Genomic DNA, 27,292 nt, shown 5'->3' with positions numbered 1-27,292 from the left:
TTGAGCATTTTTTCATATGTCTGTTGGCCATTTGGATATCTTCCTTAGAGAAATGCCTACTTAGCTCTTTTGCCCATTTTTTAATTGGGTTGCTTGTTTTCTTCTTGTAAAGTTGTTTGAGTTCCTTATATATTCTGGATATTAATCCTTTGTCAGATGTATATTTTGCAAATATTTTCTCCCACTCTGTTGGTTGTCTTTTAACTCTTTTAATTGTTTCTTTTGCTGTGCAGAAGCTTTTTAGTTTGATATAATCCCATTTGTTTATTTTTCCTTTGGTTGCCCATGCTTTTGGGGTCGTATTCATGAAGTCTGTGCCCAGTCCTATTTCCTGAAGTGTTTCCCCTATGTTTTCTTTAAGAAGTTTTATTGTCTCAGGGTGTATATTTAAATCCTTAATCCATTTTGAGTTGATTTTAGTATACGGTGAGAGGTATGGATCTAGTTTCATTCTCCTGCATATCGATATCCAGTTATCCCAGCACCACTTGCTGAAGAGGCAGTCCCTTCCCCAGTGAATAGGCTTGGTGCCTTTGTCAAAGATCAGATGGCAGTAAGTGTGTGGGTTGATTTCTGGATTCTCTATTCTATTCCATTGGTCAGTGTGTCTGTTTTTATGCCAGTACCATACTGTTTTGGTTATTATAGCTTTGTAGTATAGCTTAAAGTCAGGTAGTGTTATGCCTCCAGCTTTATTTTTTTTGCTCAGCATTGCTTTGGCTATTCGTGGTCTTTTATTGTTCCATATAAATGTCTGAATAGTTTTTTCCATTTCTGAGAAAAATGTCTTTGGAATTTTGATGGGGATTGCATTGAATTTGTATATCACTTTGGGTAGTATGGACATTTTCACTATGTTGATTCTTCCAATCCAAGAGCATGGAATATCTTTCCATCTTCTTGTATCCTCTCTAATTTCTCTCAGCAGTGGATTGTAGTTCTCATTATAGAGATTTTTCACCTCCTTGGTTAACTCAATTCCTAAGTATTTTATTTTTTTGGTGGCTATTGTAAATGGGCAGGCTTTCTTGATTTCTCCTTCTGCATGTTCACTATTGGAGAAAAGAAATGCTACTGATTTTTGTGTGTTGATTTTGTATCCTGCTACTGTGCTGAAATCATTTATCAATTCCAACAGTTTTTTTGTAGAGGTTTTAGGCTGTTCGATATATAGGATCATGTCATCTGCAAACAGGGACAGTTTGACTTCATCTTTTCCAATCTGAATGCCCTTTATTTCCTTCTCTTCTCTGATTGCTCTGGCTAGTACTTCCAACACTATGTTGAATAGGAGTGGTGAGAGTGGGCATCCTTGTCTAGTTCCTGTTCTTAAAGGAAAAGCTTTCAGCTTTTCCCCATTCAGGATGATATTGGCAGTGGGTTTGTCATATATGGCTTTAATTATGTTGAGATAATTTCCTTCTATACCTAACTTATAGAGGGTCTTTGTCATGAATGAGTGCTGAACTTTATCAAATGCTTTTTCAGCATCTATAGAGATGATCATATGGTCCTTGTGTTTGAGTTTATTAATATGGTGTATCACATTTATTGATTTGCGTATGTTGAACCAACCTTGCATCCCTGGGATGAATCCCACTTGATCGTGATGAATAATTTTTCGTATGTGTTGCTGTATTCTGTTTGCTAGTATTTTAGTGAGGATTTTTGCATCTATATTCATCAAGGATATCGGCCTGTAGTTTTCTTTTTTGGTTATATCTTTACCTGGTTTTGGTATCAGGATGATGTTTGCTTCATAGAATGAGTTTGGGAGATTTGCGTCCGTTTCAATCTTTTGGAATAGTTTGTAAAGAATCGGTGTCAATTCCTCTTTGAATGTTTGGTAAAATTCTGCTGTGAATCCATCTGGTCCTGGGCTTTTCTTTGTTGGGAGCCTTCTGATAACAGCTTCAATCTCCTTTATTGTTATTGGTCTGTTCAAATTTTCTACGTCTTCACGGTTCAGTTTTGGGAGCTTGTGTGTGTCCAGAAATTTATCCATTTCCTCCAGATTTTCAAATTTGTTGGCGTATAGTTGTTTATAGTAGTCTCGAATGATTCCTTGTATTTCAGATGAATCAGTTGTAATATCGCCTTTTTCATTTCTAATTTTTGTTATTTGAGTCTTCTCTCTTCTTTTTTTTGTTAGCCATGCTAATGGTTTGTCAATTTTATTTATCTTTTCAAAAAACCAACTTTTTGATTCGTTGATCTTTTGAATTGTTTTTTGGTTTTCAATTTCATTCAGTTCTGCTCTGATCTTAATGATTTCTTTCCGTCTGCTAACTTTAGGATTGGATAGTTCTTGTTTTTCTTATCCCAATTATTTTAAATTAGTTCATAAGAAGCTTGACAAAGACACTAGCATTAAAAAGAAAACAAGAATTGTTTTGTACAATCAGAGGATGGTTTTATTGTCTTTACATTAAAAAGCAAAAGCTACTTACTACTCCTAGAAGGAGGACCTTAAAATTTTTACCAAACATTTTTACCTAATTAACCTCTATTCTTTCAGATCTCAACTTAACTATTAGTTCCGCAAGGACGCCTTAACTGACCTTTTTAACTTGGTAAACACCACACCCCTTTATATACTCTCACTATTCAATGAGACTTTCCTTCGTAACATTTAACACAATTGTCATTTTAAGCATGCTTGCATGATCCCCTTTAAATTTCCAAATGCAAAGGAGAATAATAAGGGGAACTCTATGTATCCACAGTTGTGTGATTCTCTGATTAAGATCTACAGTTCTCATTACAGTGTGAGTTCTGTGAAGGCAGGTACCATGTATGCTTTTATTTACCATTGTACCCCCAACACAAAGCACAATTCTTGGAACACAGTGGGCACCAACAAAAATTGTTGAATAATGGGAAAAAAAAAAAAGAACCTCATCATTTTGATAAAATGGGCTAATAGGTCTATTCAACAGCTCAATTTGTTCAGCTACATGGAGGTAGTACATTTTGAAAACATCTCTTCTTGACAGCCCCATCAGTTACCATGCATAGGTTTTTCTCCTGAGATTTTTTTTCCTATGGATGAAGAAATAAGTTGGTAAATGATGCTCCTAAAATTTTTGCAAGATGAAGTCTTTCTTTCCAACATAAATCTCACAGAACTTAAGTGCCAACAAAATACTTGTTTAATACTTAAGTAGAATGGTTTCCCTATATTTAAATACTAAACACAACATATTTTCATGGCAGTCTATGAGTATAATGCAACACGATTATTCACACACAGTCAAAGAAAACTGGCATGCTCTGAAGGAACTAACCAAGGAAACAAATGCTCTTTTTAGATGTCCTCTGGTTTTTTTGTTTTCTTTCAGTTTTTGTTTGGCTTTTAATGTACTTACAAATTACTTGAAATTTTGGACATTGTCTCAAATACTTTCAAAGCTTATAAGATAAGAAAAGAAATAAATCTGCAAGAGAAAGCAATAAATAAATAAATTTTTACCTAATTAAGTTAATGTCTGCCGGAGCCCAGAGTAAGTGACAAGAACTCTGAAGTCCATCACGGCCAGCTCTACCAATCTCCTGGTAATATGATTCCATTTCCTTAGGAGCACCATAATGAATGACTTTGCGAATATCAGCTTTATTAATGCCCATTCCAAAAGCTATGGTAGCTATGACACACTGAGAATAAATAACATCATAGTCTGACAAACATATTTAGCAGAACCAAAACCATACATTTATACTTTTTGGCAAGAATAATTTATTAACTAAATTCCCTGGCATAAAATTGAATTTTATATAATTTCAACCAATCAATTATAGATTAAAACATTATCTGCCCAGTTTACATATTAAGGATTGGTGATCACAAAACAGGATTTATGTTCACTGTCTATAAAAAGCAAATAAAGTGGTTTCTCTGAACATCTGTAATAGAAGACACAAAAGAGGCTCTTAAAATATTTACTGTATTGAATGAAACTTTTGTATTATAAAGTTTCAAGTGTCCGTATCGACTGCAGAGTTTCAAGTGTCCGTATCGACTGGCATTCTAAGATAAAAGCTTCTCATTAAAGATGATAGAATAAAATGTATGCATTATCTCTGTATCTTTAAGAGGAAAAAAATTGGTAGAATACCTAATATGTATGAATATACTGAGGTAAGATGTATAAGACTGGGAAAAATTTTAGGGAAAAATTCATGATAAGTACACAGAAAATTTTTTTAAAGTATTAACAATAAGAACACAAAAATAAGCTAGAAAAGTAACCATAATATACCACATGGCTTAGAGATAAAAAGCATTTACAGAGTAATAATTGTGTAAATCCTATACATTGATCTAACCAAAATTATATTAACATAATAGGAAGAAAGGGAGCTAGAAATGCATCAATAGGGAAAGGAAAAGGGGAGTAAAAAATGTGAAAGAACGCCAAACTTTCATCTTTCATATTGGGGAGTCAATAGATAATGCCTAAAACCAATAAATAAACAAAAAATTAACGAGTAGCAGTAAAAGCAAATGATGACAAGATATAATGATAAACACCAAAAGAATCAGCTAAAGGAAATATAAGTGGGGAAGGCAAGAGGAGGCTGGTGCTTTTCATTGTAAACATGGTCGAATTATTAACATGTGCATAACTGATAAAAATTAAAGTGCCGTTACATATGTGTGTGTGTCTGCGCGCACTAAGCTGGACCAGGAATACAAAAAGAAGACTGAGAAGAAGAGAGGGAGGGAGAGAGGAAGATGCTGAACAAGTAAAAGGAAGTATGAGAAAAGTGAGAGAGAAATAAATATAGGAATGAATATAGTAGTTAAGTAAAAGCTTTGGTTGAATAAGACTATGCTATTTTGTTATATTTAAGAGGGAACAGCAACACAATAATTCTAATTTTCATCATAAAATATCATTTTTTAATGAGATCAACCTATGCTACAGACATAATTTTCAAACATCCTTATAAACTCTCAGGTGTAAAGATATTTTATCAAATAATTTACTCACAACCTCATTCCAGAAAGGAAAGGAATTCAAAGTATCTTGAAACGACAAATGAAATACAAAAGGATACAAAAACTAAAAGTCGGGATTAAAAGTAAGAATGACTAAATTAAAAACGCAAATCTACACCCAAATGTGGTTGGTTTGGTTATAATAATTAGAAAGAAAAGTGTATTTTTTTCTGAAATTATAAAATAGAAAATACAAAGATTACAAGCATCAATCAGTCCAAGATATTAAGAGCTAGAGAGATCAGCCCTACTTTTAGGCCCACACTCCAGTATAAATCAACTATAAAAAGACAGGAAAGTATATATCCAGAATTCTGAACATTTAGGCATTCAGTAGGCACTCAATAAATACTCAATGGCAAGTAATCAATTCCAAGAGCACCAGACTATTCTATATAGAATTTGCATTATCTTGAGAAAGTGTTTGAGAACTTTCAATGCAAATGTGAAGCTGTTAAATTATTCACAATGGCAATGAAGAAGTACATTGGGCCAACTGTCAGATAAACAAAACACCTGATGTCAGCCTGGGTGAATCAATAAATATTAATTCATTAATTTTCATAATGTGAATAAAAATTTTTGACATCCTGCCTAACAGAGGGAAAATATAGTAGCACATACATAAATATACCCTTCTAGAAATTACATATAATTAATGGTCACTATGAAGCTTTTTAAACCATATTTCAGAACATTAACATTTTAATGAAGCTATGTGTTGGCAGGAAAATCAGATGCAATCCAATAATGTCTCCCATGATAACATAACATGGATAAAATTTATATCCTCTCATGTCTTCTGAAGATGTTTTAGTCTAAATGAATAATTACTAATACATCAAGATAGAAGAAACCTTTGGTCAGTTAATGGCTTGAAGACAGGCTTAAGGTTCAGAAGTAGCAGCTAATAAATTTTATCTGACAATTTTCAAGCCACTGAGGAAACAGAATAAAAATATAAACATTCAAGTATTTGGATTAAACCTATAATCTAAACAGTTGTAATAGCTGTTCGTATCTCTGGAAAGAAGGGGAAGAAAAAGACTAGATGCTTTCAGGCAGATATGCATTACAGTATGATTAGGCATAGTGAACTTTACAGATAGTATGTACTACCCATACTTAACAGATAAGCTGCTTGAATAATGTTGGCTTGGAGTGGATAACAACTATATATCATAGCGAGGGCTGGATAGAAAAGAAACAATGACCTATTGGTAAGAAAATGCCACAGCTGAAGTTAAATTCGTCTGTTATCTTGAGAGGAGGGCTATTCCACAGGCTTATAGTGACAGAGTGTGGATATAATGTTGAAGTGTAACGTTCTTCATTTAAACCTACTCACTTGACTTGAATTTAAATCCTCTCAAATATTTTCTATGACACCAACTGAATTAGGTCAATCACGACATGAATCTCAGCGGCAGTACTTCACAACACCTTCACTGACACCCTTCTTCAGTTTCTCTCTTTCAAACCAATCCTACATAGTGTTGCCAGTCTAATGTTTCTACATTATTATCTCACTCAACAACACGCAGCAGTCCATCATGATGGTTTTCAAACTCTATTCCATGGTACCCTATGTATTATAAGACACCTACAGGCACTGTCTTAGAAACTGGAAGGATCTTAGACCCTCTTTTCCCTCACATCAACTTCAACCAGAATTATACTACTTTAAATCTGTCTTATCTATAAGATAAAATTTCATTTGCATATGACACCAAGTCCAGTCTGCCTCTTTGCTAGTTTTAAAGCCATCTATAACCTGGCCAACCAACGCATTCAATTCTTTTCCTGTGACTAACATTTCCTCCCTGCCTCTTTCTCCATACATACATACACACATACTGTGTGCCATTCCTACTCCATACTCTTTCCCTCCAACCATTCCAAAACCAGTCACAATTTTCTGAACCTAGTATGTACTCTCACATCACAGTGTCTTTGCACCTTCTAGTCCTTATTCCTGGAATTCTATAACCAATTCCCTTTCCCTCATCCCCTATTGGTCTGGGATACTTGACAAACTTATATTCACATGTTCAGAGTTTATTCAAATTGCATCTTCCTGGATGGACCACTCCACTACAAAACCTACCTTGAGAAAGCTAAAATTCCCTCTTCTGTGCACCTAAGCACTAGGTAGAAGCTATTATTTATACTAGTCTGCAACAGTTTATTCACATACCTATCTCCCATATTGATAAAGGGAATATGTTGATTCCCTTTATCAGAGGAACTGCTTTAGAAAGTATTCAATAAAAATATAGTAAATAAATACGTGAGAAATATCTGTTTCTACTATGGGGAATAGAGAGTATTGATGATCAATCATCACACCTGAATTTCATCTCTCATGAACCTATGATGAGTCTGTTTCCTTTTGTTAAAACTCATGCCTGCATGGTATGTTTCACAGGCTACATTCAGTTTCCTAAGTTCAGCTGTAATTTGTTCTGTCATTTTTCTGGAAGGACAATAGACGATAGTCGGACCTTCAAATTCCCAATCAGAACTAAAGAAAAAGAAGACAAAAAAACAAACACATATATTATATAAATGCTTCAGACTAGTTTGAATTTTATATTATTTAACTTTTCCTTTCTACTTTCTAAGTAAAAGATTAAAGAGAAAAAGCATATGAAAAACAATGATATATTTAACTGCATAAAAATCTAAAACCTTATGGAGCATCAAATATGGAAATAAATTGTTAAGCCCCAAAAACCTTTGACTTTCCGCTCAAACTTGAGTTAAAACCAGAAACAAGTTTATCTGAGCAGAAACCTTGATAAAAAAATGTATAAACTATTAATACAAATACTTTTAAGAATTCAAAGCACCAGATTAACAATTAGTCTCAATTTACATAAGAGATGTTAGTGAATACAAGAGTACTTCAAAAAGTTAATGGAAAGATTTGTATTATCTTTTATTTCTATTTTTCCATAAACTTTTTGAAGTACTCTCATATTTACATAGGAATATGTATAACATTTGTTATATTCTTATTCTCTCTCATGATCATAAAGTTGAGTTTCCATATCTGTTTACTAAAAAGGTTTTCCTGTAATATTGAAAGATTGCTTTTATAATTCAAAGCATTTACTAGGAATCTTGAAACTGCAAATATTACAGAAAAAAAAATCTATTAGAATGTCCATTGTAGAAACTTGCACTTATTTATTAAAAGTGTAAACAATGATGAACATTTATTTAATGCCTCAATATATTAATTTACATAAATACATTCATTTAAGCTGACTTAATATAAAAAGACTGTACTATTTCAGATTTAAGAAAAGTTATTTTATTTAATTTTAAATGCATATGCCCTTTCATCCAATTTCAATTTTAGGATACTATTTTACAAAAATACTTTCATATCTGCCAAAAGGTATATGTACACAAATATTCACAGCAAATTATAATGGTGAAAATAACCTAAATGTTCATCACTATATACATTCATACTATGGAATACTAAGCAAACATTTAAAAAATTCAATGTTTATAAAACCTTTAAGAAGAACTATGGCAAAAGCCACTGAAAAGTTAAGCAGAGGAAAAAAAATCAAGAAATAATTTCACTGCAAGAGTCTTACTATATAATCTACTCAAAGTAATTTTTGCAAGTAACCAAATGGGCTCCCATATCAAAAATTCACAGTAAACAACTTAATGGAGTGAGACAAATACAAATCCTTTCTTTTAGTGTACAAAAATCCTATTTTAAAAACATGTTTACAAAGAAGACAAAACTGCTCACCAAAGTCTGGATATTATAATATCCTATATATTAAGGCCCTAATATAAGAAAATACAATATATGGAATGATAGCAAACATACTTTAAATGAAAGAAGAAAATCACAGAAAAAAAATGGATATAGTATGAAACTATTTTTACATAAACTTAACAACAACTACAAAAAACTGGGAATGTACATCTGCACAGTAAACGGTCAGAGAAAAAATACAGTTAAATACCAAAATATCAACTGTGATTATAACTGAGGAATAGGATTGGAAAATTGAAGTACTTTTCAATTTATATGCATCTGTATTGTTCAAATTGATATTTACTATATATCACTTTTTAAATTAAAAAAAGGTAGAAGATATGTAAAAACTTGAACTTATATAACAGATAAATCACAAGAATAAAAATTCCTATTACAAAAGAGTCATTACTTTGCCAAGTTATTTACTAAACACTATTGTCTCATAACAATTTTCTGAGGGGAAAGAAAGCTATCTATATTCATCTATCTAACCACTAAACTTGACATGTGAGAGAGGCTCATCTATCTAATCTAAATGTTTTGTGAATACAGAAACAAAGTAAGGTTTAAGAAACACGTTAGTTAGCTCAATGAATAGAAAAAATGTAAACAATGATAAACAAGTGGCTTAATTAAAGGAAGGAAAGAAAATGTAAATGAAAGGCCATACTCTAAAGTCTTAATTACCCTCCACCTCACTGCACATTAAATGGAAAATTTCTATTCACCTAAGATCTGTAGAAATCACTGACTCTCAATGGTTCCCTGTTAATATAACTCTTCTTGGAGGATTCAAAATGGCTAAAAAAATCTTTCTTGATCTGCTTTTAGAAATACTAATTCACATTAAACAGCAAGATCTTGGATGGCACTGAATGTTAGGTTAAGGAGTCTGGTCTTTATTCCACAGGAAAAAAGTTCCAAAAAGGTACTACAACACTTAGGGATGTGTTTTCAGATGATGAATTTGAAAACTGTGTACAGAATGCAGCAAGGAGCAATGAGGAGAGTGAGATCTGTTAGGAGACATTGTAACAGTCTGGGCTAAAAAGTAACAAAGACCACAATTAGCAGAATTAACACGAGAAATAGTGAGAAGGAAATATTTGCATAAGATACTTCAAAAAGTTCATGAAAAGATTTGTGTTATCTTTTAATTCTATTTTTCCACAAATTTTTTGAAGTACCCTAGTATTCTAAGAGGACAACAGTGTCACAAAAATAGAACACAAAGTCACAAAAACAAAAAAAAAGGCTACGTATTTTTAAAATCAGAGGGTTATTATAAGAGGAAAGTGCCATAGAGGTTGAGAATAATATGAACTGAAAAGGATCAAAGATTAGAAGAGTAGATATGATCTGACTGTGGAGACTCCAACTCACAAGAGAACTTTTTTCCTCTAGGACAGAGGGACGTGAAGCACGATGAGTTATCACTTCCAAGAGACCAATAGAGAGGCCAGAAGACTGAAAATATATTCATCATATTCTTGTTTTATTCTGAATAGAGGAAAACTAAGCCTGTAGCAAATCCTTCATTTAAATTATTGGTTAAGGTCCTCAAGAATAACTACGGGGTTTCCTTAACTCAGGATCAATCTTCTCTTCTACTATCCCTTTCTGGAAGAGAAAAACACTAATGATGCTCCTTAAAATCTATTTGCCTGGATTTGTTTTGTGTTTGTATTAGTAGGAGAAACTTTTTAATGTATCCTGACTAAAAAACATTTCATAACATGAAAATTATAAGCTTTTCATTGAGCAGACATATCAGGGAATAAGACTTAGGAATACTTCTTGGCATATATATAAAATGCCTTTAAACAAAATAAATAGAAGAAAGTACTAAAGACAGTTTCTTCATCAGTAAAGTGAAAATAATATCTAGCTTATTAGGCAGTTATAAGGATTAAACTAGATCACTTATATAAAGCACCTAGGACAGTTCTTGCTTGGAACACCAAACAGGCTCCAATGTGTTTAAACTGCCTAAAACTGAAGTTAGCTATGTAATTAGTGAACTAGAAAGAATTCAGATGAAATACTCATTTTATGTTCATTTACTTGTCAATTATTTAGAGTACATGCAACAGTATGGAGTATAAAAATATTACAAGAAATAGTTTCTGCCTTCAAAAATAGACATTTTCCTTACTGACTGAATTGATTATATAACACCACACTTGACTTGAAACAAAGCAATATAGATTCGAAATATATTAAATTTGCAATAGGAGGAAACAGAAAATAAATTTTTTAAGAAGGCAGTACAGTCACATGCTGCATAATGACATTTCGGTCAACAACAGACCACATATATATGGTGGTCCCTTAGATTATAATGCTATACCATATAGCTTAAGTGTGTAGTAGGCTATACCACCTAGGTTTATGTAAGTATACTCTATAATGTTCACACAACAACGGAACTGCCTAACAATGCATTTCTCAGAACCTATCCCTGTCTTTAAGTGAGTAGTTACCAAAATTCATGAACCATTAAATCCTTACCTTGTCTTTTCAACAAGAAATTGCTTCAGATCCTGAAGTATATTCCCTGTTTTTCGTCCAACATCTAAATACAGATTTGGTCGATCAAAACTAGTACAGGTAATCTGAGGATTCTTCAGCTTTAAGCAATGTACAATATCTTCCCGGATTGAAGAACTTGCAGTAGCAGTGAGTGCAACAATTGGAACCTGAATGAAGTGAAATCGATTTTCAAAAAGGACAGAGCTTATTATTTGCCAACACTTCTACTGCCGTCTTACAAAAAGACTATTAAGACAACTACAGGAGGTACAGTGTCAAAAATGCAACTTTAACAGTACTCTTTTTAAAAAAAGAAAAAACTTCCTACTTGTTTCTCAGCCTTCTTAATGTTTACTTTTTAAAAATCAGAAATCATTTAAATAAAACACTAAATCTGTAAGGTTTCCAAATGTGATGCCCCTTGCCATATTAAATTAAGTCTACTTACTATCTATCCATGTATTATTTTTAATATTTATTACACTTGTAATAGTGGTTATGTAACCAAAGGGTATATTTTTGATTAATCTATAATTCAAAAATTATAAAGCCTTCAATTCACTGAAAATTTAACTATATAAGACAATGAGTCTTTTTTTTTTTTTTTTTTTTTTTTTTTGGTCTCCTATATTAAATATATTGGTTTATGGCCTCAGATCTAGAAGCAAAGCTCCCAATGACCTGAATACCCTCTCTCCAGTTTTAATATGTTAATCAATGGCATACTATATATAAGAAACATGTATAAAATGAAACATGTATTATTAATTGATTCCTTGAACAGCCAAGTCATGTTCTATTTTCAGTCTAGCAAAGACTTTTTGGCTGAATTAGCAGCCAAAGCAAGAGGCACAGCAGGTATCAGGAAAAACATGAACATGTAATCTTTCAGATATTCTTAGGTAAGATAAAAACATGCCCCCAAAAAACTAGATTTGTACTCAACTATGCTATTATTTCATAATCATAAAAAATGAACTAAGTCTTAAAGTTATTCCTGAATCATTAGCTGTTCTATTACCAAGAATCCAACCTTTCTTTAAAATGCTCATTTTGTCCCATTACAGATACAGAAAATAATATCCTCATAAAACACCTCTTCAGATACATTGCATCTACCTCACAAACCAGTTTAAGCAATTATCTTGTATGTAAGTGAAAACTGATATGCAATTTGCCAATTTGCAAAGAAGAGTTTGACTCAAAATTAAAACAAGATACAATTTATTAAAAATTATAAACTACTTTTAAAATCAATATAGCTTTGCTGAATTAAAAATTATCCCAAAACTCGTGTAAAAAATCAATTGAGTTCAGGAGAAGTTTTTTCAAATGGAAAAAGAAACACAATCAGGTAATTGTTATCATTTTTGCATTGTTTATCCTTAAATTCTGTGGAACTATTTTAAAACGTAACCCCAAAATTGGTTTCATTGATTTGTAGCTTACAGTCTGACTCTTCTCTGAATTTAGAGTGCCTGCCTAATGACTTGGAGATGAACAGGCCAATTTATAAAGAGGTTAGTTTCTCTAACGAAGCCTTAATATAAATATATCTGTGTTAATATGCAAGTACTAACAAATACAAGACTGAGAATAAGAAAAGTTTAAAAATGAGAAGTTCTTAGGACATGTGCATTCTCACTTCCACAACAAAGTATTTTCATCAATTTAAGAGCTTTAATCAAACTATTTATAAATACACTAATAAAATACATGTTTAACTGCACATGCAGACAAAGTCAGAAGTTTTCAGGATACAGCTCATAAGAAAAGAAAGTTGGGTTTGTTTTCAAGCTATATAATGTATGAGTGCACAGGTAATGCATTTATGAAAATAAAGAAATAAGCAGGAAACATGACCCATCTTCAAGAAACTAATAGAAAAATCAGGCAAAAGAACAGCACAGTAGTGAAAAACATGGCACAGAATCAGATTGTCTGAGATCAGATCCTGCCTTTGCCATTTATTACATGTGAGATTTTGAGCTTTTTATTTAACTCTATGCTTCGGTATCCTCATCTATAAAATGGCTACAATAACAGCACCCAAATGTCATTAAGTTGCTGTGAAGATCAAATGAGATTGAACATGTAAAGTGCTAAATGTAATGCATGGCATATAGTAAGCACTTGAAAAATTTCAACTATTACTGTATTGTTATTGCAACAATTGAAAGGAATTCTATACAGAACTCCAAAGACATGGGCATTACTCCCAGATTTGCCACTGACTTTGGCAAGGGCTCAGTTTTTCATTAAAAAAAAAAAAAAAAAGAGTTGAAGTGGGCTACATGATCTGTTAGACCCTTCCAGCTCAAATATCCCATTTTTTTCCCTACTAAAAACTCCTTATTCCAGTAACATGCTAGCAGTGAAAATCATTAGAAATTCTCTTTTGCCTCCAACCTTCTAGAAAGTCACATTTAAGAATGTTGCTTCCACAAATAGAATACAGAATAAACAATAAACTTTCACTTCAGAAATGAATAGAACCTTTTCTCTTAGAAGTCTGTGGTACTTTATGACATTTTAAATTTATAAACAGGGTAAAGCTAAAAAATAACACACAGGCAGGTTATGAGAAGGGTGATCATACATCCTCATTTGCTGGGGCACTCCCAGTTTATGCTTATAGTCACAACATAATTATTAATAGCTTTGAACCCTTCAATTTTCACAAGCAAACCAGTTTGGATGATAAATTATTCTATCACCTAATTATATCAAGTTCTGAACTCACAAAATTATCCCTTAAGTTGCCAAGTCTTGATTCCTTTGGCGTAAGGCACCAAGTTTTGTTAATACAAGCAACTGAAAGTAAATTTATCTGTGATTTTATAAATTTAGAAATATCTTAGTCATATACTTCAATGGTATAGCACCCACAGATTCAGAGAATTATAATTATTTCATTTGCTTCTAAATTTGGGTCATGTTGCCAATTCTAACTCTGTACTCCATAACATCACACACATTTCATTCATTCATTCATTCCAAATAGTTACTGAGTGTCTACTATGTACTGACCTTTGTGATAGTGCTCAGGAGAACAGAATAGAAAGAATCAACACGTCTCATGGATTTCACAGTTCCTCTCATTTGAAATTTACAGAATTTAAAGACTGATGTGGAACTTTCTGCATCTTTTTCAAGACTCAGTCTCATTTCCTCCAAATGGGAATCTTTGTGCCAAATGGTTTAGTGATCACTTTGCTATTTTTGAACTTACTGAAATACAGTCAAGCATTGCTTAACAGGGATACATTCTGAGAAATGTGTTTTTAGACAATTTCATCATTGTACAAACACCATAGAATGTACTTATACACACCTAGGTTGTATAGCTTACTACACATGTAAGCTATATGGTATAGCCTATTACTCCTAGGCTGCAAACCTGAAGGGCATATTACTGTACTGAATACTGTGACAATTGTAACACACAGTATTTGTGTATCTAAACATATGTAAGCATAGAATAGGTACAGAAAAAATACAATATTATAATCATATGAAACCACAGTCATATATGTGATCTGTCATTGACCAAAAACATCGTTATGCAGTACATAACTGTAACATAGTGTGAAGATTCTAAGTTTACACCAGTTGTCTTAATGTAATTGGAATGAAGACGAAAAAAGCACCAAGAACAGTGAGGAAGATCATAGTTCTACAACCACCAGGTGGCATTTCTTACCACTTAGCTAATAAAGAGTATTCTTGAAAACACAGGGGAAAAAGGTTTTCTCAGCCACTGCTTGACAAACACCTGGCCCTGAAGGTTCAACAGTAGGAATATTCTATATCTAATCATCCTAAGAAATGAAAGTGATCCAATGATGTGCACAGCCTGACATAATAAAAGATTTAATACAATCTGAAAAGTGTTTAAGAACAGTATAAAATATTTAAACTTCCTTTAACAGAATCCTTCTAAAATCAGACTTAGGAAAGAATTACAGAAAGAAATCTTCCTAGTTACCAAAAGCTTACTTGAAACCATTCTAAATTAATGCAAGTCATTCCTCCAGGTGCACTGTGCCTACTGACTTTCACCATAGAAATCCCTTTTCTATTACATGTGCCATTATCACAAATATTTCTATATTATTTGTGCCACTCCACACACCGTATATTGTTTAGTATCACTGCTTCTACCTTCCCCTCCACACACTGATTTATTTTATTTTGAAACATATTGATTGTACATATTTATGGGATAGAGTTGTATTTCAATACATGGATACAATGTGTGTTGATCTATAGAGCGTAATTAGCCTACTCATCACTGCAAAAGTTAATCATTTCTTTATGATGTGCACATTTGATATTCTCTCTTCTAGTCATTAAGTTACCTGCAGTAAAACGTAAGTGATTATAGATTTCTTGGTCAACTGTACACCAATAGGGCTTATTTTTCCATCTTGCTGTACTTTTGTATCTATTATTCAGCCTTTCACTATCCCTCCCACCCCCTTCTCTTTCCCACCTCTAGTAACCATAGTTCTTCTCTTTCCTTTCAACAGTTAAACTTATTATTTGTTTTCATTTGTTTTGTTTTGTTCTCTTTTTTTTAGCTCCCACTATGAGTGAGAACATGCGGTATTTCTCTTTCTGTGCCTAGCTTATTGCGCTTAAAATAATTTTCTCCAAGCTCATCCATGTTGCTGCAAATGGCAGAATTTCATTCTTTTTATGGCTGAGTAGTACTCCATTGTGTATATGTACCACATTTTCCTTATCCAATCATCTGTGAATGGACATTTAGGTTGGTTCCATATCTTGGCTACTGTGAACAGAGCTGCGATAAACATGGGAATGCAGGCAGCCCTTCGACATGATGCCTTCCATTTCTTCAAGTACATCTATAGTTGTTTGAGAAACCTCCATACTGTTTTCCATAATGGCTCTAGTAATTTACAATCTCACCAACAAGGTATTTAATAATCTCACCCTTTCTCTGAATCTTCACCAGCATTTATTTTCTGTCTTTTTTATAATAGCCAGTCTCACTGGGGTGAGATGGTATCTCAATATGGTTTTGATTTGCATTTCCCTGATGATTAGTGATGTTGAGCATTTTTTCATATACCTGTTGGTCATTTGTATGGCTTCTTTTGAGAAATATCTATTGAGCCCTCTTGCCCATTTTTTAATTGGGTTATTTGGGTTTTTTTACTGCTAAACTGTTTGAGTTCCTTGTATATTTTGGATACTAATCTCTTGTCAGATGTATCATTTGCAAATATTCTCTCCCATTCTGTATGTTGTCTTTTCACTCTGTTGATTGTTTCCTCTGCTGTGCAGAAGCTTTTTAGTTTAATGTAATCCCATTCGTTTATTTTTTTCTTTTGTTGCCTGTGCTTTTGAGGTCTTATTCATAAAAACATTGCCTAGTCCTATGTTCTGGAGCACATACCATGTGTTTTCTTCTAGAATTTTTATAGTTTCAGGTCTTAGAGGTCTAAGTGTTTAATCCATTTTGAGTTGATTTTTATATACGGTGAGAGAGAGGGGTCTAGTTTCATTCTTCTAACACATGGATATCCAGTTTTCCCAGCACCATTTACTGAAGAGGCTGTCCTTTCTCCAATGTAAATTTTTAGAACCTTTATCAAAAATCAGTTGGCTATAAGTATGAGGGTTTATTTCTGGGCTTTCTATTCTGCTGCACTGGTCCAAATGTCTGTTTTTATGCCAGGACCATGCTGTTTTAGTTACGATAGCTTTGTAGTATAATTTGAAGTAAGGCACTATACCGCCCTGCTTTAATCTTTTTGCTGTTCCATATGAATGTTAGGACTGCTTTTTCTATTTCTGTGAAGAATGTCATTGGTAATTTGATAAGAATTGTGTTGAATCTGTAGATCACTTTGGGAAGTATGGAAACTTTTGCAACATTAATTCTACCAATCCATGCACATGGAATGCCTTTCCATTTTTGTGTGTCCTCTTTAATTTCTAACACCAGTGTTTTGTGGTTTTCATTGTAGAGATCTCTCACCTCCTCAGTTAGATTTATTGCTAGGGTGTTTTTGTTTGTTTTTTTTTTTTTGGTAGCCATTGCAAATGGGATTGCTTTCTTAATTTCTTTTTCTGCTTGTTCACTGTTGGTGTATAGAAACACTACTGGCTTTTGTATATTGATTTCATATTGTGCAACTTTACTGAATTTGTTCATCAGCTGTAGGAGTTTTTTGGTGGAGTCTTTAGGTTTTTCTATATATAACATCATGTCATCTGCAAACAGCAACAATTTGACTTCCTCTTTTCCAATTTGGGTGACTTTTATTCCCTCCTCTTGCCCAACTGCTCTGGCTAGAACTTCCAGTACTATGTTAAATAGCAGTGGTGACAGTGGGCATCTTTGTCTTGCTCCTGTTCTTACAGGAAAAGCTTTCAACTTTTTCCCATTCAGGATGATGGTAGGTGACGGTGTGTCATGTATGGCTTTTACTATGTTGAGATACTTTCCTTCCATATCTAATTTGTTGAGAGTTTTTATCATAAAGGGATATAGAATTTTATCAAATACTTTGTGTGTCTATTGAGGTGATCAGATGGTTCTTATCTTTCATTTTGTTGATGAGGTATATTGCATTTATTGTTTTGCATATGCTGTTTTGCATCCCTAGGATAAATCCCACTTGATCATTGTATATAATTTTTTTGATGTGCTGTTGGATTCTGTTTGTTAGCACTTTGTTGAGAAGTTTTGCATCTAAGTTTATCAAGAATATTGGCCTTTCTTTTTTTGTTACATCTTTGTCTGGATTTGGTATCAGGGTGATGCCGGCCTCATAGAATGAGTTTGGGAGAACACCATCTGCTTCAATTTTTTGGAATAGTTTGAGAAGAACTTGTATTAAATCTTCTTTAAAAGTTTGGTAAAATTCAGCAGTGAAGCTATCCAGCCCTGGGCTTTTCTTTGTTGGGAGACTGTTGCTTACTGATTCAATGTCATTACTCATTATTGGTCTGTTCATATTTTCTGTTTCTTTTTGGTTCAGTCTTGGTAGTGTGTATGTGTCCAGAAATTTACCCATTTCCTCTAGATTTTCAAATTTGTTAGTATATAGTTATTCATTATAGTCTCTAATGATTCTTTGTATTTCTGTGGAATCTGTTGTAATGCCTCCTTTTTCATTTCTGATTTTTTTATATCTAGGTCTTTCCTTGGTTAGGTTACCTAATGGTTTTACAATTTTATCTTCTCAAAAAACAACTTTCTGTTTTATCAATCTTTTGTATCATTTTTTGGTCTCTATTTCATTTAAGTCTGCTCTGATCTTTATTATTTCTTTCCATCTACTAATTTGGGGATTGGCTTGTTCTGGCTTTTCTAGTTCCTTGAGGTGTAACTTTGGGTTGCTTCTTCGGGATCTTTCAACTTTTTTGCGGTGAGCACTTATTGCAATAATTTCTCTCTTAGTACTGCTTTTGCAGTATGCCATAGGTTTTGGTAAGTTGTGCTTGTATTTTAATTTGTTTCAAGGAATTTTTTTATTTCCTGAATTATTTCTTCTTTGATTCATTTTTTGTTCAGGAGCATGCTGTTTAATTTCCATGTATTTGTAAAGTTTCCAAAGTTTTATTTGTTGTCAATTTTTAGTTTTATTCCATCATGTTCTGAAAAAATAATTGATTTGATTTCAATCTTTTAAAATTTGTTAAGACTTGATTTGGGGCCTAACGTAGTCTATCCTGGAGAATGATCCATGTGCTGATGAGAAGAATGTATATTCTGCAGTTGTGGGATGAAATGGTCTGTAAATGTCTGTCAAGTCCATTTGATTTAAAGTGTCATTTAAATCCAAATTTTCTCTGCTAATTTTTTGTCTAGTTGATCTGTCCAACACTGAGAGAGGCATGTTAAAGCCCCCAACTATTACTGTATTGGAATCTATCTCTCCCTTTAGATACAATTATATTTGCATTTGCATTTTATACCTGGGTTCTCCAATGATGGGTGTATATATATTTATGATTGTTATATCTTCTTGCTACATTGATCCTTTTATCATTACAAAGTCCTTCTTTGTCTCTTTTTACAGTTCTTGGTATGAAGTCTATTTTCTCTGATATAAGTATATGGCAACTCCTGCTTGTTTTTGGTTTCTATTATGTGAAATATCATTTTCCATCCCTTCACTATTAGTCTATGTGTGTCTTTTTTTGTGAAGTGAGTTTCTTGCAGGCATATAGTTGGGTCTAGTTTTATAATCCATTCAAGCAACCTATATCTTTATTTATTTATTTATTTTTTCCAAATCACCCTTTGGTTTTATTGGGGGCATCAGATCCTTTCAACTGTAGAGGCTCAGAAAGAATTCTGAGGCTCTTTAAACTTTTAATGCCTCTTTGCAGGGGGAAAAGTCCAAATGAGTTTATAATTACAATGTCTTTATTATTTTTTTAATTTTTTTATTTTATTTTATCAATATACTATGTAGTTGGTTTTCATGTCCCTTTATCAATTTCTCTTTCGCCCCTCCCACTCTCCTCTCCCACCCGTCAACATCATATCTGTTCACTTGTCATAACAAGTTCAAGGAATTTTTATGATTGCTATGTCTTCTTCCCTGCCCTCCCCGCATTTGTTTGTATGTTCATTTATTTATTTTTAGCTCCCACAAATAAATGAGAACGTGTGGTATTTCTCTTTCTGTGCCTGACTTATTTCACTTAATATAATTTTTTCTAAGTCCATCCATGTTGCTGTGAATGGTAGTATTTCATTCTTTTTTATAGCAGAGTAGCATTCCATTACGTAGATATACCACATTTTCTGTATCCACTCATCTGATGATGGACATTTGGGCTGGTTAGGATGGCTAATATCCAAAAGACTGAGAGTGATAAATGCTGGCAACGTTGAAGAGAAAAAGGAACCCTTCTACACTGTTGGTGGGACTGCAAAATGGTGCAGCCTTTATGGAAAATGGTTTGGAGGTTCCTCAAACAATTACAGATAGATCTACCATATGACCCAGCTATTCCATTACCTGGAATATACCCAGAGGAATGGAAATCATCATGTTGAAGGGATAATATACCTGTACTCCAGTGTTTATTGCAGCACTATCTACAATACCCTATATCTTTTAAGTGGGGAGTTTAATTCATTTACATTCAGGGTTGTTATTGAAAGGCACTGCCTTATTCCTGTCATTTTATTAATTTTTATGGGGTTTTTTTTTTCTTTTTTCATGGTTTTTTTTTGTTTATTTCTTTGTCCTTTTCTTTCCCTTTTATTGTCTCTGCTGTTTGGTGTTTTTTTGCAGTGATAAGATACATTTTCTTTCTCTTTCTCATTTGTGTATTTATTGAAAAGGCTGCTCTTTTCCTATTAAATTGCTTTTGCCCCTTTATTGAAAAACACTTGGATATATTTGCATAGGTCTATTTTGGGGTTTAGTCTACTGCCTTAATTTTGAATGAATAAACAAAGTTGGCATATATTGAGGTTTTTCAATTATATAAGTAACCTAAGAAAAAGTGTTAAGAATTGTTACTCTTTTAGTAGATTGTCTAGTTCAATTTCATTGCTCATTAATCTTGCTTACAGATAGCAAATTGAGAGCCATCTTAAAAAGTTCCTTTTTGTTAGCTTTTCTCATACAGATTTGATTGGAACAGATATTAAAACAAAACAAACCAACAACAATAAAAAACTTGAATGCACCAGTTAGCAAGTATATATTTAGGGAAAATCAAACTAATGTGAACTGAGCTCCAATTATGTGACTGGCCTTGGGTCAGATTTTTTTTTATCTTAGTTAACGTTCATAACAATTCAACAAGGTAGCTGTTAATTTCTTCATATTAATTCTCCTTGAAACACTTTTTTACTTCGCACATAGGATGGCACACTTTCCTATTTTTCTTCTTTTCTTACTGTCTCTTTATTCTCAGTCTTTTCTGTTTGTTTCAATGAACATTAAGCTAAACTTCACACCTTATACAAAATCTAACTCAAAATGAATCACAGACCTAAATATAAAACATAAAACTATAAAAATCTTAGGAAAAAAACATAGCAGAAACTCTTCAGGATCTAGGACTAAGTGAAAAACACAACCCAGAAAAGAAAAAAACTGGTAAACTGAATTTCACCAAAATTTAGAATGTTTATTCTGTGAAAGACACTGTGAATGGGATGAAAAGATACAAACTGCAAGGAAATATTTGAAAACCACATATCTGACCAAGAACTCATATCTATAATACTTTTTTAAAAACTCTTAAAACTATACAGGAAAAAATAAAATAAAATAAACAAGAAATCCGAATAAATCAGGCATTTCACCAAAGAGGAAAGTTAGCACACAAAAAGATGCTCAACATCATTAGCTATTAGAAAAATGCAAATTAAAAACCCAAGAAGATATCACTCCACACATACCACATTGGCTAAAATAAAAAATACTGGTAACAATAAATGGTGGCAAGGATAAGAAGAAACTAGATCTCATACACTGCTGGTGGGGAATATAAAATGGTATTGCCACTCTGGAAACCAGTTTTTCCTTAGAAAACTAAACAGGTACTTATCATAGGACCCAGCAACTGCATTCCTGGGCATTTATCCCAGAGAACTGAAAACTTACATTGCATTGTACACAAATGCTCACAGTATCTTTATTCATAATAGCCAAAAACTGGAAAACAACCCAAAAGTTCTTCTACGGGTGAATGGGTAAACAAACTGTGGTACATCTGTACCATGGAATACTATGCAGCAATGGAAAGAAACAAACCTTTGAAATATGTAACAACTTGGACAGATCTCAAGGGAATTTTGCTGGAGTGAAAAATACTAATTCCAAAAGGTGACAAATTATATGATTCCATTTATAAAACATTCTTGAAATAACAAAATTATAGAGACCAGATTGGTGGTTGCCAGGTGCTAGAGTTGAGGGTGGAAGGATAGTGGGTATGACTATAAAAGGATAGCTTCAGGGAGCCTTACGGTAATGGAACAGTTCTGTATCTCAATTACAGTGGTAGTTACACAGATCTACATATGATATAAAATTGTATAGAACAATACAAACACATACAAATGAGTACTTATAAAACTGGTGAAATAAGAATAAACTCTGGATGTTGTACAAATGTCATATTTCTAGCATGAACTACAGTCATGCAAGACGAACCATTTGGAAAACTGAGTGAAAAGTACACAGGACTTCCATAGGCTTTTTCTTTTTACAACTTCCTTTGAATCAATAATTTTCAAAATAAAAAATAAAATGGTGCCAGTACTGTGAGTTTTCAAGCCACTCATGTAAAATATGCCATTCATATAAAATATGCCATTCATGTAAAATATTCATGTAAAAATTTGCTATTCTTTTATAACTAGGGACAAAAGTAGAATTCTAATACTAAAAGCTTTAATAAAATCCTCTTAACAATAGTTCGGTGTTGGGGTTTTCAATATGATGCAAGAATCACGCTTTCACAGCATCCTAGAGTAAAAGGACATATGGATAAAAGATTGCTGAGAAGGCATGGGAGACTAAGCATGGTTCTAAAGCCACAGTCCACAAACTACGGCTCACAGGAAAGTATGACCCACAGCCTGTTTTGTTATGGCCCAGGAAAGAAAAATGCAACCCTTAACCTTTTACATTTTTTAAAGATTATTATAAAAAAATAAAAATAAAAATAAAAATAAACTAGAGAGAAATATGTGACAGAGACCATATGTGGCCTGTAAAGCTGAAATATTTACTATCTATCCCTTTCAGAAAAAGTTTGCCAAGACTTGTTCTATTTATTCCTTTTTAAAAACTCTTTCCCTTAGCTATATCATCTGTTTGGCCTTTCACAGAGAAATCCTCAGCTTCTTGTCCATTCCCTAATCCTGGCCTTTCCTCTTGGTAAGAACATCATTTCAGCACATTAGACTTGGCAAAGCTTACCAACGGGAGTGCTGTCTTTAAGGAGCCCAAGGTCCTGAACGAATTTCTAAAATCATGCCCCCACTCAGAAATGCAGTGAGCCTCATCCACAGCGATAAGTGTGATCCCTATAAAAAAAGAAAAACACATAAATGGGAAAAACAAAGTTCGAAAATAAACTCTTCTAAATCAATTTAATTTCTTCACTTCGAATATATAAATATTACAAAAAGAAGAAAAAATAATCCAAATCAAAGTATTTGGTTCATATAAAAACATAAGCATAAATAACATCACATAACAACAAAAATCATTACTGGGAATGGGGGAGGGAAGATGTATAAATAAAAGGCATAAGAATAAAGAAAAGGAAGTATGTGTAAATATATTTTAATTCAAACAACATATTTACTGGATATCAGCTTTCATCATTGTTCCTCAGAGAAACAAACTGCTTACTATAACTTTGCCCCTAAAACTATCACTCATGAACCACCTGCATCAATAATGCCTCAAAAAAAAGAACTGTTCCATTTGTCTTTGGATATATCTTCAATTTTATCTCATGGATTACCTACAATAAGAGATAGAAAGAGTCAGCACATTTCATTCTACTGAGAGGAAGTACATCACTATCCATGACTGATCACATATCATATTGCAGAGTCCCTTTGAAAAGCCAATATTAGAAGACAGGGTGACATCCACATTTTCTAATGTAAAATGGTATGGGAAAAACTAAATCTCATTATATACAAAGTAGGTAAGGAGGAAGATAATTTGTTCTTTCTCTCCCTCGCAATCTCTCTACTCCATCCCCACAATGAACACATACACTGAAAAGGAATTAATAATGTATAGTAATGCACCTCAGAAAAGTGGTTTATTGTACAATCATTCACTAAAATGTCTTCAGATATTTCAAAGTAATGACAGTAGGGTTTTTGTCCCCAAATACCAAATACACAGGACAAAAATAATTTTTTCCCTCAATGGGGATGTTCATTACCCAATACTGATCTGAGTATTAATAATGTTCTGCCTCTAGTGGGGTAATAAAAACATGTGCTTTGGAGTCAGACTGCCTGGATGCAGAACTGCAGAACTGCAGAACCTGGCTCCACTGCTTACCATGTGTATTACCTAAGGCAAGTTACTTAAGTTTTCCAAGTCTGTTTCCTCACAAGTATAATGTGGATAATAACAATAACCTAACATTTTTTAGTTCACCTAAAGATTAAATTAGATCATTCACATAAAATGCTAAGGTAGGGCCTGGCACACAAAAAAAGCAGCTCAAATAAAAAAACACTCTTACTATTATGGTCATTAAATGCCCATTATGATCTAAAAACTTTTCTAGGAATACAAAGATTAATAAAATACAATCCTTGACTTTGGGGAATTCACAATTCTAAAGGGGGAGACAGATATGCAAATAACTCATTGAGATTACAAGCTACAATAGAGTCCTACGAGAGCATGGAGGAGGAAGAAAGCAAAAAAAAGAAACCTACTAAATGAGCAAAGTAAGTTGATTAACATCAAAATTCAACAATTATTATTCAGTGGCTAGGAAAAATTCATTGTTATCACTATATTTATTTTGACTTTAGGAACTAAATCAGCCAGATGTTAAATTAAATAGATTAAAACAAAAATGATGGTCTCCTTTATTTTAAAACTTTCCTTTATTTTAAAAGCCTTAGTTACAGGTTTGACAAACTATCTTTTAATGCAGCTGAGCCTTGTCCTTCACAATCAGTTTAGGCAAGCTTTTGGCAACAGTCACTTTAAATGTGTAAGTCCAAGTGTCTTCCCAGGTTCTATACATATTTCGTTCTGACATATTTGTCATTCAAGCTTTATTTCCAAAGTTAAAAGACAATAACAAGTTAGGTTGGTAAGGAGTCTCCATATAAAATTATGTTTGCTGTTTCTGTTATAAATCCAGATTACTTAAATAATTTAACATTTACCTAAAAGTAATAAATCTGACTAGCTAAATGTCACACTATTGCACAAAAAACATCCTGAGTATATTCATTTTTGCAGGCATTTTGCAATTTTCTGCAAACAAAAGCCAAAGGAAAATAATTCAAAAATAATTTTAATTTAATTTATGCCTTTTTATTCAACACAGATAGTCAACCAAAGAGAACATTGTCATACATCATGAGCACTGTGCTCTAATGATTGCAGCACTTGTTCTTAATCCATCATAAAAAATAAAAATAGAAAGTTATAACTACTTGTCAAAAGTATTAAGTACTTACCTAAACACTTAAGCTAACTTAATACCATCACAGAAACAAAGCAAATATTAAAATGGAACAAAACATACCCAGATCACTACAAACACAGACCCTAGCTTTGCCAATAAAACTATGAAATTTATACACAAGGTAGTTATGCTTAATCCAAAGTGAAATATTCATAAGAACTTCATACAACCTAATAGAAGACATATCAAATTTGTTTTCCATTAAAAGCAAAAATATAATATGCCAGTAAGGGAGTTTAACAGCTGATGGATGTACTCTTTGATAATATATTTAATAAAATGTTAATTTCTACCCTCACTCTTTTATTGGTTTTAACACATACTAAAAGATATGTTTCTTTTCATTATATTGTTGGAATAATTGTTAAATACTTTCCTAGAGTTATATGCAAGTAACCATTAAATGAGATGTTGCAATTCGAAAACTTAACCTATCTGAAATTATTTTAATAATTATACAGAGACCATACAATCATGGAAAACTAAGTTTGGTTAGTTCAACTGAAGGTTTGAAATATGGGCATTTACAACAGAAGTCATGATTGCAACTCATGGATAGCTGAGCCTAACCACCAAGAGGAAAATAAGAAATAAAATATTTTTCAGTACAAAAAAAGTGACATCAGCTTTTGATTAATTCTATATTTACATTTTCTAGGAAATAAGCTCTGACTTATTAATCTAAGCTTTTATTTTTTGTTTGTTTGCAATCAATCACACTCACTGGTGGCAACTAATCAAAAGGTACTGTGGTTTCCAACCCTGGCTACATATCAGAAGCATCTGTGAAAACCTACAGATGCCAGGCCCACCTAGGACTGTTAAATCAGAATTTCACGATTGGAGGCTAGTTACCTACATTTTGAATCTAAAGTCTAAAAGGTGATTCTAATGAACACAAGGGTAGAGAACAACCACATTGATTTAATTTAGATCTAGAATATAAAAAATAGGTTAAATTATAATTTCACAGAATCTAAAATTCAAAATTCTTTCAACTATATATTTAAATGCCTAACTATGTTTCAAGCACTATGCTATAGAAATACCAGGGTACTTCAAAAAGTTCATAGAAAGATTAATATCTTGTAATTCTATTTTTCCATGAACTTTCTGAAGTACCCTCGTATAAATAAATAAGAATGGTATTTTTCCCTTTGTAAGTGTATAGTCTAGCAAAATAAATCAGATATAAAAACAAGTAATTATAATACTGGGGCCTAATTTCTATGGCAAAAGGAATTATAGGGTACTATAGGATAAGACAAAAACGCCATGTTGGGGAGTCAGAGATTTCCTAGAGGAGATAATGTTTGAAATAAATTTTAACAAAAGTGAAATCCAGTATCCATTCATATGTTTAAACTTAAGATAATTCAATTCAGCAGTATTTATGAAGTTCCAATTTTACAACTTACCAATATTAGCCTCAAGTTGCTGGAGTAGGTCCAAGTTATGTGAACAAAATTCTGGAGTGATGTATACAATCCGATATTTGCCTCTGTAAAAACAAACAAAAAAAGAAACAATAAAGGAAACATGCTACAATAACAAAACCAATCTGCTCAATGAATTACAATTTAAAATCAAAACACCTAATAAATTTTTAAATAATATATTATGCTACTTAAGAAAAACTAAATGAAAGTAATATATGTGTGTGTATATTCACATATATTAGTTCTTTGATTTCTCTTCAATGCATCAAAATAAAAAGTGGCAATACCCGTCAAGGAGTATTTAGCTCTAAGATGACATTAGAA

General features: G+C 32.7%; 1 protein-coding gene across 3 annotated transcripts in view; it reads right to left on the bottom strand.

Annotated features, from left to right (window-relative positions):
• Nucleotides 1-27,292, bottom strand: part of WRN (WRN RecQ like helicase) — a 128,470-nt gene that overhangs the window by 50,209 nt on the left and 50,969 nt on the right. For all 3 annotated transcript variants that reach the window (XM_063077195.1, XM_063077196.1, XM_063077197.1), the window contains 5 exons: nucleotides 26,948-27,030; nucleotides 23,267-23,373; nucleotides 11,307-11,494; nucleotides 7,352-7,526; nucleotides 3,473-3,654 (listed from right to left, as the gene is read on the bottom strand). In XM_063077195.1, coding sequence (XP_062933265.1) covers nucleotides 3,473-3,654; nucleotides 7,352-7,526; nucleotides 11,307-11,494; nucleotides 23,267-23,373; nucleotides 26,948-27,030 — 735 coding nt within the window. The remainder of the gene's footprint in view (nucleotides 1-3,472; nucleotides 3,655-7,351; nucleotides 7,527-11,306; nucleotides 11,495-23,266; nucleotides 23,374-26,947; nucleotides 27,031-27,292) is intronic.

This window comes from Cynocephalus volans, chromosome 13, assembly GCF_027409185.1.
Source record: "Cynocephalus volans isolate mCynVol1 chromosome 13, mCynVol1.pri, whole genome shotgun sequence".
NCBI lineage: Eukaryota > Metazoa > Chordata > Mammalia > Dermoptera > Cynocephalidae > Cynocephalus > Cynocephalus volans.
The sequence above is the reverse complement of the archived record's forward strand: the minus strand, read 5'-3'. Positions and strand labels throughout refer to the sequence as shown.